Here is a 14112-nt window from a genome sequence, read left to right as displayed (position 1 = left end):
TAATCTCATAACTTTTTGAAGAGTAACGTCTGACATATTAGCCATCAAAATAAGCATAGCTGCACTATCCGTCTTATTATATTCTTGAAGAGCTTCTTGATAAGTTGCCATGACAGCGGCGGTTGCTGTTGAATCTGGCTGAGTTGGTGGCTTTAGATTGCCGTTGACAGCATCTAGTCCTCCAGGAGTACCTCTTAGCAGTAACAGTACCTTGCAGCGCCATGTTGTCCAATTTTCTTTACCTTCTAAACGACCAATATCAATTTTGCATCTTGTTGACGAAGTTGACATATTGACGGTTCTTGTTAGAATTTGTTTTGAAAATTTGAAAATAGCTAACTTATTTTTGAAAAAATATATTTACGTTATCGACGTTATTTATATTTCTTCGCTCATTATCAATATAATTAATAAATTTTATTGAAATAAACCGAGAACTGCTACCATGTTAATGTGGATCGATTATTTATTTTTTGACAAGAGTGACATATAGAAAAATAATAAAGGTAATCATGTGGCCTACATGTACAATTCACTATGGAGTTTATCAAAACCTTTAACAAGTTCATCACTGATGAAAATGAAACAAGGTTTAAATCTACAACTTGGAAAGTCAAACTTCTTCTTTGTTTGACAAGTGTCAAATCAATAAGTCATTTTAATAAATTACTTTATTTATTTATCCAATATTTTATAAATGTTTAGATTAGACGAGAACTACTATCACCGAAAATGCTTCTTCGAAAGGGAGCCACAAGTTCCGACGCAGTCACAGATGAAGAAAAAGATGGGAGAGCCGTTGGCAAACGTTTACTTCAAGTCCATGACCCCAAAGCTGAAGGTTCTTGCCGGCTTAGAACCAGTCATGAAGGGCGGTGGAGCAAACTGGTACATGCCACCACACGAGATATTAAAAAGTCGACATGTTCTCAAGCCTATACAGAAAGAATATCTCTCCAAACTGAGTTACATTGGCATAGACGGCTACGCCGAACGTATACACGAAGAGCATTTCCAAGAAATGGAAAAAGAGAAAAAGCGAGCTATAGAGAAAAGCGACGAACAGTGGAAAATGAGAATTAAATTAGCCTGCGAAGCTCAATGGCACGATGAAGCCAAAGATGCGGAAAAAAAGAACACAGCCATGTGTCAACAGGCTTTCCATGAGTTCACTATGCTATATTCTACTTCCATAAACAAAATTGAATCGCTGCTTTTCCAAGCGGCTGAAGCGGAAATCAAAAGAACTAGAGAAGCTGCGTTTGAAAAAATGCAAGCGCATTATGAAGGTCTTCTGAAACAACAAGCGACTATGCTTTATGATAGATACGCTAAAAAACTTGAAAAGAAAAAGTCAGAACTGAAAGATCAGTTTGTAAAGAAGATAAATAAAGCGAATGATGACACTTGGAAACGCATCCACGATATTAATGTTGAGAAACACGTTGCTATAGAAAAGTTGAGACATCTACTTGAGTGTAAGAATTTGGCGTGTCAAGTATACGTTGCACTCAAGGAGAGAGAGGAGTGCGCGAAAGAAATGGAAAGTGCCACACATAAACACGAGAAAAAGGTCAAACGTCTCGACGAAAACATGGCGATGAAAGACGTAAACATTGGACTGGCCGCTGCAAAAGAAAAAAAGGTACGAGAATTCGACAGGATTTGGCAGAAAAAAGTTTGTCACACCGTAAAGAAGTTCCAAATTTTTGTGTCTTACTGTCTTAACACACTCCCGGAGTATGCAGAGTTCTTCATTAATATTGAGAAGCTGATGATGATTCAGCTAGAAGAGGTAATGCAAAATCCCACCGCTGAGAGTTTATTTGAAGAGGAAACGGAAAAGGTATGGACGCCCGTGCCTCGACCGCACCCTTTTTATCTCTGCTACGAAAAAGGATATAAGCCGCAAATTGATAAGAACCTCTGCCCAGTTCATTGCACCGCGAGCGCTGAGCAGTTTCCAGTAGTAATCATCAATAAACGATGCATATACGCCGCTTGCGACAATTTCAACCAGTTCACATCTAAAATAAAGGATTTCGTGGACGGTGAACGTGGCGACGACGCGGATTTTGTTGATGATCATGATTACACCTACGACGTGCCCGTTAGATACACGTCTTCGACTCATTTGCGAGCATTACAACTAGAAAGCTCGCTGATGCAAATCTTACAAAAAGAACGAGCTAATATAAAAGGAGTCTCGACTGCATGCTGCGTATGCAGACTACCTTACTGCTTCTGTAGCCCGATTAAAATCAGAAGTCCAAAGCCGGAAGTGATCAAGAAAACTCCTTCCATACATTCCATACCATCTGGCAACAAGATAAATGCGAGGGAAGTGGAGCTAAAACATGAACGGGAGCCTAAATGGGAAAGCTACCTGGACTTCGTAAAGCCGAAGAGATGTGAATGCGCTAAACTAGCTAAACATCACTTGCAGGAGCACTTACCTGCATATATGAGGATCACGTCCCCTTATGATGCACCTGACCTGCCTAACTACGAGCCTTGCGACCTCGATACTCTGAAAAAGCTGGTTCGGAAGGCTCAGGGCAAACGCAAACCACCGCCTCCTCTCGCCAAAGTCCCGTCCAAAACCAAGGACGTGGGTACACAGTACTCTGACCAAGAATTCGATAACTTGTGCACTTGTTTCTCGGACGAAGAATTGGATAAGCTTTTCCTTGAGATAATGAATGTTCCACAGGGTAAGGCGAAAGATCGGTTTGCCGTGGTAGATGGTTCTGTGTCGGACGAAAAAAAGGACCCTGAAATCTTCGCTACAGCCCGCGCCTTTTCACTTAGGAATTTACTAGAAGGCGCGCCGCAACTCGAAGAAATCTTTAAAAAACCATCGTGTTCTTGGTCGCAAGATTAGGTCCAAAACGTTTGTATTTCTGATGGTTAAATGTTCAACTATATTAAAAAAGTTATTACGTGTTCCGAAAATAACAAAATTACAAATAATTCCTCAATGCGTTGCGTATTAACTTTACGTGACTATGTACCTAAATACTATTTATAGCATTTTGAATGATTGACTTATCAGCGCTTCTTCATATACCTAAGGTACATTTTATATGAAGAAGCGCTGGTGGCCTAGAAGAAGCGCTGGTGGCCTAGCGGTAAGAGCGTGCGACTTGCAATCCGGAGGTCGCGGGTTCAAACCCCGGCTCGTACCAATGAGTTTTTCGGAACTTATGTACGAAATATCATTTGATATTTACCAGTCGCTTTTCGCTGAAGGAAAACATCGTGAGGAAACCGGACTAATCCCAATTAGGCCTAGTTTCCCCTCTGGGTTGCAAGGTCAGATGGCAGTCGCTTTCGTAAAAACTAGTGCCTACGTCAATTCTTGGGTTAATTTTTCAAGCGGACCCCAGGCTCCCAAGAGCCGTGGCAAAATGCCGGGATAACGCGAGGAAGAAGAGATACATTTTATATGTGTAGGTATATCGTAATACAAGATCAGATATATAACAGTAGCACTTTTTGTGCATGTTTATGCCTCGATTGTTTCACCAGCGCTTCTCCCGTAAACTGTGATCAATTATTAGCTCTTTTTCGAAAGCCACCTGCGCAGAGAACGTTGTGTAAATTAATTAATACCTAGCATTCATTTGTTACAGTTAGGTATTTAAATGTTTAACACTTATACTCTAAATCATAATTAGATTCCAAAAAAATAAGACAATGTTGCCACTTTTTACTAGCGCGTCTTGTATTTTTGTAAAAATAAGTAAATAAAAGTACTTTTTTAAATCTTAGCGTATTTATTTATAAAAAGGAATTTACTATTTTACAAACAAATTATTGCAGTGGCAACATTTTTTGGAATCTAATTATGATTTAGAGTTTAGAATAGTTTGCGTGTGGTGGTTAAAACCATTCCAATATTCCATTTTTAGTGTTCCGTACAAAACTTTGTTCACGGAACACTTATGGGATCACTTCGGTCTTGTTTATTTTTGGTAGGTTGCTCGGGTCGGTCGCTGCACAAGCAACAACTTTCCACTAGGTTTCCAATAGGTTGACTGTTGACTATTATAATTTATAATTCGATTAAAATGGCGCGAAACTCAACGGTATAAAGCATGGAGTTATAAGAAGGAGTGAACAGTCACTTTTTTTGCCACACTAAATTGAACCTTATCACAGAGCCAGAAAGACGTTCGTACCAGTACAGAGAAAACGGTCCACTTGAGATAGCAAAGGTGGGCCGCGGTGTATCACTCGCACATGTTGCCATTGTTAAAAATATACCATTGTGGTAGTATTTATATCAATATACTACTGAAATTAAATACCTTCATATATTATTTAAGTGCTATATTCAGAGTACGGTTCTGATATCTTTTAGGAAATTTGTAAATAATTATGATGTGAATATTATTAACTGATTTAACCAAGCATGTGCACAACAATAAAAAACACTAATTTTGATATGGTAGACATTGTAGTAGTAAGTTTGAATATTAATTGGTATCACTAACCTGATGACATATTTACAAAACACGTGAATGCAAAATTTCTTAAAAATGGTGAAGATATGTTGCGTTAAAGGTTGTGGGAGTGAAATAATTTCTAATTGTGTAATATCGTTTCATAAGGAAGCCACAATTATTACATTTTACGATAAAAATACAAGTTAAACATTGTCAAACTCATTAGGGTGACCATGATGTCGGCACGATGAGAACCAGTTTTACCACTTCCTTTATGGTTTTACACAATTCTTATTACGTACTTAAACGTAAGTTTTCATAAATAGGTATGTATTAATTCGGCATGTTTAAATTGGTGAAATGAGAGCCAATACAGAATAAATAATTGCAAAAATTTAAATCCAAAGTCCTTAAACATTACAGACACATTTATAAATTGTTATAAGTAATAATAAAAAAACACATAGATAATAAAAGAAAAATAGAAGTTTATCGTAATTTACTGACTTTTGGGACGATACCAGAAACGTTACTGGGAATTTAGCCCTCATTCGCACGAGCGCTTTTTCAACGCGCGTTACAAAGGGGGTTGAATCCGTTCACACGCTAAATTCGATTTAACGACCAACGCTTAAAGTCGAAAAAAAAAAACAAGGATTGATAAAAAGCGCCACCACCATCGTGTGAACAAATACACATGTTTCCATTTGTTTCATTCTAACGCGCTTTTTTAACGCGCGTTGAAAAAGCGCTCGTGCGTATGAGGGCTTACCCTCTTTTGAAAATTTACTGGGAACGGCACATCACTAGTTTCTTTACATTTCACGACTCTTCTCTTTTCGCACAGATGGCCTACCACCGTGAACACCGAAGTTCGCAAATTACGGGCATCTTTCTCTTTTACTCCTATAAAGGAGTAATTACAGTGACAGAGAAAGATGCTCGCAATTTGCGAACTTCGGTGTTTATGGTTTTCGGTGACGCCGAAATAATTTTTAGCTTGTAAGATTTTTACTATTGTACGTATGTTAGTTTGTAAGGTATGTATCTATGGGCCTTAGTCGCCTGATAATAAATGATATTTATTTTTTTAATTTAATTTATGCTCCAGTGACAAGCGTCCTAGTTAAAAACTATAACAAACGGGCGTAGCGGATCCACGCGACCCTGAGGCAGTGGCGGATTTGCTCTAAGGCCGAGTAGGCCCGGGCCTAGGGTGGCAGTCTATATGATGGGTGCTGAGAAAGGGGCGTCTAGTGCTTGCTACAGGGCCTGGGGCCTAGGACGGCAAATACTGTAAATCCCCCACTGCCCTGAGGGCCTACCCCAAACCACTTTCGACATTTTGTCTCTCTGTCGCACTTGTAAATTCGTACGTAAGTGTGACAGAGAGGCAACACGTCGAACTTGGTTCGCGGTAGACCCTCTGGTTCTGTCACCATATCTGTCTCTCTATCTCTCTCACTCATACCCGTGTTCTTGACAGACGTTACGGCGGACCACATTCCTGACGATCCACCATGTTCGTGGTCCAGTGCGTCTATTAGCAACAGCTTTTAGAACAACTAAATTAAGTGCCTAAGGTTGTGTGAAGCGTTTTACAGAAGAGAAAAAAACTATATCCATCCCTTTTCAGGCCATAATACTGGTACAGCGAAAATACAGTATGATTCTCTATAACTATGCACGAATAAGAAAAGATCCTGGCCAAACTATATATTCAATGTTATCCTAATATCCCACATACATATGACTTATGGTCACCCTAATAGGGAATATTAGGCAAAGCTCTGTGTAGGTGGCGCCACTAGACATACAGTAAACAAAGCTCTATATCTCTATGGAAAGCTAGTTGACATCATCAATGACACATCATGTCATGGTGTCATGTTGTCATGTCATAAACAAATAATTAGTAAAAGTGAAAAGTAATTAAATTATTATAATAGGTACTTACATAATTTTAATAATAATATTTAATTACTTTTACTGTGAATATGGCGCCCTACGGACATTTAAAGGTCGAAGAACTTAAAAAGCTGCTTCGGGAACGCAAACCTAAAAGGAAATAAATTAATAGTTTAAAAGAACACTAGAAAAACACGCTTGATGCCTGATCGTGTTCAAAGTCCATTACGTGACCGTTCTCACAAGTGCAAACACGACTATGATAATATTCCATCATGGAATGCCAGTCGCTTTATCATCAGACCTTGAAACCTAATCGTGGTAAAAGTTCATTTCAAGACTTTTCTAACAAATCCAAACACAGCTATGATACGATGTTCCAACATGAAGTTCCAGTTCATATCTTCCGGCTCCATCATCAAATCAGTTCGACAGTACCATATTATTGTATTGTCATCAGAACTACATACAGCTGCCAATTTTCATGGCGCTACGATCCTTGGAAGATGGTTAAATTAGATTCCATTACATAGTTACATACAGGTCGACGGTCGACCATAAGCGTGTTAATTACTTACTTAATCATATTTAAACCTATTTAATTCCAATTTTCAGAATGTAATTTTTACTTGTCTTGTTCCAGGCTTACCCTATACGACGAACATAATAACTTTGGTAGCATAAAAAGTGGTTACACAGGTTACACTGAAGGCAATAGCTCAAAATCTTTATTCACGCCATTGCCGGATAAATTTAAAGACATCAATTCTAGCTCAGATTTACACTGACGACCTACACTTTATATAGAGTCCTTACAAAGATAATACCTACTGTTAAAACCTGTGTGTGTCTAACTATCCAGTTGGCGACCTGCAGTGTAATCACTTATTGTACTACAAAAGTTATTGTTTTCATAAGCCTTGAAACAAGTAGTTTTCGTCGACTCATTAGTCTAGTCTAGTTTTTTTTTTTGTAACGCCATTATAATATGCTACTGTTACATTGTTAACTTATAAATGAATAAATGATTATAAGTGTTATGTTTCCGAATCATTTCAAACTTTATTATATACAAATTATTACTTTATCAATAAACAAAGGAGTCGTCATAACTAGTCGTGCCCACAGAGCCGAGGACAATTGGACATAGACTTTCTTGGGCCACAGCTTCTTCAAGATAATGAACACCACAATCGAATGCTGCCGTCTCATACGAAGCGATGTTGTTGTATTAAAACCAGGCATATAGTTTTGCAACTGTGGGTTATATACACTATTTTCTTGTGCCACAACATAATCAACACCACAATCGAATGTTGCTGTCTCGGATGAACATTTAGAAAGGGAGCTAAGCCATCAGAGTTCTCAACATGTGTAACCATTAATTTTCATTTCGCCTCACTCGCTTCAGCCTGTTCTCGCCTTTGATTAGTTATTATAACTTCCGTTTTAGTCCACTGTCAGATGGAAGGCCCAGGTTCCCTTCTTTAAAACGCGCCTGGTATCATATAATCCTGAAAATAATAACAAGAGGTTTAGGTTATGCTCAGAATAAAAATGGGTAGTAAATGTGACGGTTATTCTATTATTTCGAAATTCTTACCTGAAAAGTTTTCAGATGCAATGAAATCTTCGGATTTAAAATGTGCTGAACATATCTTTGAGGTTTTTTTTTTGCTTTACGACGTACTACCGCTTCCCACAGCTTTCATACACTTTGGTCTTTCGGAAATGAATGATTCCCTTGATTTCTACAGCCAAATACGCAGCACTGATGCATTATTGTATTAACATATCTTGTAAGTATTAACCTTATTTTAAACTCAAATTATATTAATATATTTAGCAATTTTATTTTAATCCCGTTTTGAAAGACTTGTCAAAATTGTCAAAAAACTGTTTACTATATGGATCGGTCATGCCCTCTGGCTGAAGAACAATGCAGTAATATTCCCTATTAGAAAGAGATGCAACGGCCCACCTTGACTTCTCATGTGGACACATTTTTTGGCTAATGTACTCTGTCCGGTTTACTCTCTAGGTCCGTGGTATAAAGGTATTCCGCCTGTCAAATTTCATCGTCCAATGTGCATAATGTTCATTGCACCTCTCACTCATTAAGCAAAATATGAAACGCAAAATACACCTTGGACCAAATAAATTGGACAAAATGGAATACCATCATATCGTACTTCGCACGTATATTTTTCGTATTTGCCGCCTTTTTCAACTATCAAAATTAGTTCGCCAGTCTGTATATCAAACATTAAGGCCTGGTCAGACGGGGACAATTTATAACCGCCTTCAAAAAAAAAGGAGGTTCTCAGTTTGACCCGTATGTTTGTATGTATGTTTGTCCGCGATTATCTCGCGTTTGGCTATATCGATTTTGATGCGGTTTTCAGCAAAGTGTTTGTTATATTCTGGAGATGGTTTTAGTATACATAGAGCTGACCTGATGCTGAACCCTGGCTGTACATAGTGGAACTCTGGTTTGGTGCAACATAGGAACACGCTGTTTTGGTCATCCAACACGTCTTGATGAGCACTTGGGAGAGCAGTACCCAAGATAGAACTGATGCTGAGCCCTGGCTGTACCTAGTGGAACTCAGGCTTGGTGCAACATAGGCACACGCTGTTTTGGTCATCCGACACGCCTTGATGAGCACTTGGGAGAGCAGTACCAAAGATAAAGCTGATGCTGAACCCTGGCTGTACATAGTGGAACTTTGGTTTGGTGCAACATAGGAACACGCTGTTTTGGTTATCCAAGATGTCTTGATGAGCACTTGGGAGAGCAGTACCCAAGATAGAGCTGATGCTGAACCCTGGCTGTACCTAGTGGAACTCAGGTTTGGTGCAGCATAGGCCCACGCTATTTCAGTCATCCGTCAGATCTTAATGAGCACTTGGGAGAGCAGTACCCAAGATAGAGCTGATGCTGAACCCTGGCTGTACCTAGTGGAACACAGGTTTGGTGCAACACAGGCACACTTTGTTTTGGTTAACCGACTTGTCGTCGTGTGCCTATGTTGCAGAGTTCTACTAGGTGGGTCAATCAACTTTTATCTAACCGCCTTTAAAAAAAGGAGGTTCTCAGTTTGATCCGTATGTTTGTATGTATGTATGTTTGTTCGTGATTATCTTCCGTTTGGCTGAACCGATTTTGATGCGGTTTTCAGAAAAGTGTTACATTCTGGAGAAGATTTTAATGTACATGTACATGGATGTTTTGAAAAACCAATTGGACCCGGTAGGTGGCGATGCTATCCGTATACCTACCAACAAATTTAAGTTTCTGAAACCGATTTAGATAAAATAGTGGGAGTGGGAGTGGGAGTCGGACTCGGACTGGAAGTGGGAGTGGGAGCAATATACATACAAATCGTTTAGCACCGAAATGTCATATTATGTTTTGTCGCGATTATCATCGAGTTAGACCATCACCGACATTAGTAGGTTTGGCACCGACTTCAAAAACTAAGTAATTACCTGGATGATTATTAATTTTCTTATTATTAGGTCTTAGCATGGTATAATAATATACTCCGCCTGGTACTCCATTCCGAGATTCGCGTATGACCTAACTGACACGCGCCTACGTCATCATGCAGTTTACAGGTTCTCAAACTTTGAAATGTGGGAGAATTTTAACCAACGGTGAAAATTATTTTAACGGCATTAATTTTAAGTTATTCATGTAGAAACATAGTAAAATAAAACAAATCTAATGTATTAAATTAAACTTTATTTATCTATACAAGACAAACGTTTAAAAAACTAATTCACAGTTACACATTAATTACCAAGCTTACGACGTGAAAAGTTTGGAAAACACTGCGACTGCTGACACTGAGCGAGAAGGAAATAACAATTAACACGCGTTCGACAAGGATGACGGTCAGGGCATGAAGTTATCTAGATCCGAATTGTCAAATGTGCACAGCGCTATCCTGTGTTGCCAGTAGTATAAACAGAATTACCCGAAAGTCTGAAATTTCTTTCGTGAATCGGAAAATATTGCTAACGAGTAATTAAAATGACGTGTTATTGTAAAATTTAAGCTAAAATACATATAAATGAAAATTATAAAATTATAAAGAAATATTTTAACTTATTAACCATAGGTATAATGTACCCATGTAACATGTTATGTTGAAATAAAGTGGCAATGTTATTGTGACGTAGGCCCGTGTCACTCTGGGAATGGAAGACCATGTTTTATTAGACCATGAGGTCTTAGTTACTTTTTGGCAGAAATTAGCTTTACGACGGGATAGGGACTGGACACGTATATAGGGGTGCCATATAAAAAATATTTTGTGCTTTTCAGTGGGTTGGTTTTTTAAAGGCGGTTCCCTTTTTAAAAAAAAAAAATTATATTAAGTTATTTTATTTTGGTTTTCTTTTTGTTTATTATGAGACTATCGACATATAAATAAAACAGAGATTAAATAACAAAATAAATAAATCATAAATCTAGCCCTAAATTAGCCTGTGGCATTGTTCCCAGGACGCTGGCCGCGTTCCCCCTCTGCACAGTGAGGCTGAGTTTTTGTGCAAAAAAAGGGGCAGCTCGTAGGCCGCCAGACACCCAGACTAGTTTGGTAGAAATTTCTTTTACTAGTTTTTTGGTGTCTGACGACCAGGGACCGAGAGTTTCAATTGCAAGTGTCGCAAATACATAATTCGGTTTCAAGAATGCGTACTTGCGACACTTGGTAATTTGGGCGTCGTCTGCTGCCGTCCCCGGCCTCCTGGCAGAGCCCAGGACGTGGGATGGGGCCAGCGTATCAACACATGTTACATCCCACGCCAGGGGCCGTCCCAGGAACCAGGGTACGAGCGAGCAGCCGTCGGGCCTTTTGCCATCCGCCGCAGATAGACCAACTGGCTCCAGGGTTGCTGGTATGGAGGCGGTACCGAGTGCTCTGCGGATTAGGTCGTTTAGAGCCGTGTGTCTATAAAATCGGCCGGCGCTTGATTGGCAGTGGAGTCCGTGGTGCCCATAAGCGTCAACATGGTTTCCACAGCGGGAGCAAGCGTGTGGCTCGCAGCCTTTCAAACCTAGCCTGAGGCATACGGCTACGCACAGTGACGCCGGGTCTAAAAGGGAACCAATGTTCCGCGACGGCAAGGCGCGCAGCCAATGCCCTGTCTCGGGTTCCGATACTGCAAGCAGTCTAGCACGGTCTCGGGGGTTCGAATTATTGTCCAAAAGGAATTTGTGGGTTGTTTTAATTTTTATCAGGTCCCAGGCTGCTTGGATGGCTTTTTCGGTAGGTGGGCTCTCGCCGGGATTTCCAGCACTCCAAGTTGACTCTGCATCTGCCAAGCTCGCCACTACCACACCCGTGGGATTGGTGACATTAAGAATGCCACGGATGAGATGAGCGACGCTGTGGACAGACGAGAGAAAAGCGGGGAGAGCCAGATCGCCCGTAGAGCGGATACCCAGGCCACCATAATTAATAGGCAAAGTGGCCTGGGAGTCCTGGGACCAGCTTTGAGGGCTGAAAGAGACATTTAGAATTTTACAAACCGAATTTTTAACAATATGTTGGCAATGGATGACGTGAGATTCGAGAATTTCCAAACAGGGCTGCAATGTAAAATGTATAAGAATTTTGGAGAAAATAAACACAGACGTAAAATGTAAATAGCCATATGGGCGTTAATTTTGTATAATAAATCTGAACAGTTGTGAAAGTTATCTAATTTTGAATTTATTGCTGAAGGGATGGCGTCTTCGAAAATAGGGGCACCGAGTAATACGAAGGAATCTCGTGTAACAAAGGTGAAATTGGGCGCGACAGAGTTGAGACTTAGAGTCAAAGCAGCCCGGGCACTAGCTGAAAGCTTGTCTGAGACAATGAGATAAAAACCTCACACTTGTTGAAGTTAAGTGTGAGGCCAATCTCAGCTAGTGGTGTGCCGTTCCCGGGAAAATTCCCTTGATGGGATTATTCCCGGAAACGTTCCCGGGAAATTTCCCATATGAAGGGAAAGTAGGGGAATTTTGAAATTGCGCATAGATATACTATTTTATTATCAGAAATTCAGTCAACACTTAGCATCTTAAACTTTTTTTTAAAACATTATAAACTGTATCTCATCCGCCTACGTAAATTCCCTATACTCCCGGGAAATTTCCCATTCTTCCCGGGAAATTTCCCATTCTTCCTGGGAATTTTCCCATAGTTGCTGGGAATGATTCCCCTGCCAAAATATGTTTTTTTTTTACAATAACACGTCATTATTCAACAAAATCTATACAAATCATCACAGTTTAATCAGGGTCAAAATAAGTTAGGTACTAATAAGAATAGTGGAGTTCCGTAAGCTTTTTACCACGAAATTCTCCTAATACGAGTGTTAAGGACGGGTTTTTGTGAATGCTTTTTCATTACATTTTCAAAATATCCAATAAAAAAAACTGTAGCCATAATTTTTTGGAGATTAAAAAAAATTTTTTTTGATCTATTTGTATGGAGAAAAATTCGAAATGGTCTGACTTCGTTAAGATTTCGCATTCAGGTACATCAGAGTGGTTCACCTTAAAGTGATACCATTTTTTTTTAAACATCCAAAGTGGCGAATGTTGTAAGCAATTTATCCACTTTGCAAGTTTTTTTTGGGAAACCACTTTGCATTTTACGGTTTTTGGCTACTTTATTTTACTAAACGCAGTTACTTGTCGTTATAGCTAGCTTTAATTAAAATTGTAATACACTTAATCTGTTTCAATATTCCCCTAATTGGGAAATATTCCCGGGAACACCGGGAAATTTTCCAGGAATTTCCCATATGGGAATATTCCTTGTTCCCGGGAAATTCCCACGGCACATCACTAATCTCAGCGAACTGCCTTGAGATTATATTGAGGTCGTTTAATACAGAAGAAGCCGTCCCTGCAAGTGTCCCGTCATCCAAATACTATACATTTTGATTTTAGCTGAGTGTTGATTGGGTGAATTGCGAGGCTAAAGATGACGGGCCCGAGCGGATCTCCCTGCTGGCACCCGATACATGAGGCAATTTCTTTTTCACCAAACATTAATTTAGACGGATTACCGTAGCATTGTTTTAGGTATTCAAAAATTTCCGGAATTTCCTTTTGAATTTCGTGCTTCGGTCGATAGAATTAAATGCGTTTTTAACATCAACTTTTACCATAATTTCGAAATTTGAGTTTTCCAGGAATGTTCGTGTGGCGTGCACTGCGGCCTCACAACCGCCTCTGACACCGAAACCAAGTTGTTTGGGCTTGAATTAGTCTGTGAAGCGGTCGTGAAACTCGCGGCAATACAATTTTTTTTGTTTATATTTATTCTCTTTTATTTAATTTTTTTTTATTCACCAACCTGATTAAATTGTCCGATAAAATCAGGCCGTGCGGTCTCAAACGTTTTTTTTTTTTAATTTAGCCACTTTCACCAATTTTAAATTTATGGTGATATTTGAGCGCTCTAATTAAAAAAAAAATGCCTCCAAACGCGAATACTAGCGTCACAAATTGGTATTCTTGCGTCCGTACCCCATTTTATCGGTAATATCGGTCACAATCGGCTGTCGAGTTTGAGTCCGCACGGCCTGATTTGATCGGACAATTTAATTAGATTGGTGAAAAATTGTCCCCGTCTGGACAGGCCTTTATAATTGTAATCTTTCATGTGAAAGAAAGGGACAAATTTAGTTTAAGTCCTCTATCACTCGGCCCGTTTTATCGCATAAGTACACGGCACACACTTGG

At 39.4% G+C, this 14112-nt stretch overlaps 1 protein-coding gene across 1 annotated transcript; it reads left to right on the top strand.

Annotated features, from left to right (window-relative positions):
* Window positions 1-637: 637 nt before the first annotated feature.
* LOC134798074 (uncharacterized) lies at window positions 638-3016 on the top strand. Its single transcript, XM_063770406.1, has one exon. It carries the CDS (start codon window positions 698-700, stop codon window positions 2882-2884), a length of 2187 nt encoding a protein of 728 aa, XP_063626476.1. The 5' UTR covers window positions 638-697; the 3' UTR covers window positions 2885-3016.
* Window positions 3017-14112: the final 11096 nt, after the last annotated feature.

This window comes from Cydia splendana, chromosome 16 (genome assembly GCF_910591565.1).
Source record: "Cydia splendana chromosome 16, ilCydSple1.2, whole genome shotgun sequence".
Lineage (NCBI taxonomy): Eukaryota > Metazoa > Arthropoda > Insecta > Lepidoptera > Tortricidae > Cydia > Cydia splendana.
Note: the sequence above shows the minus strand (reverse complement) of the source record. Positions and strands in the feature narration are given on the sequence as shown.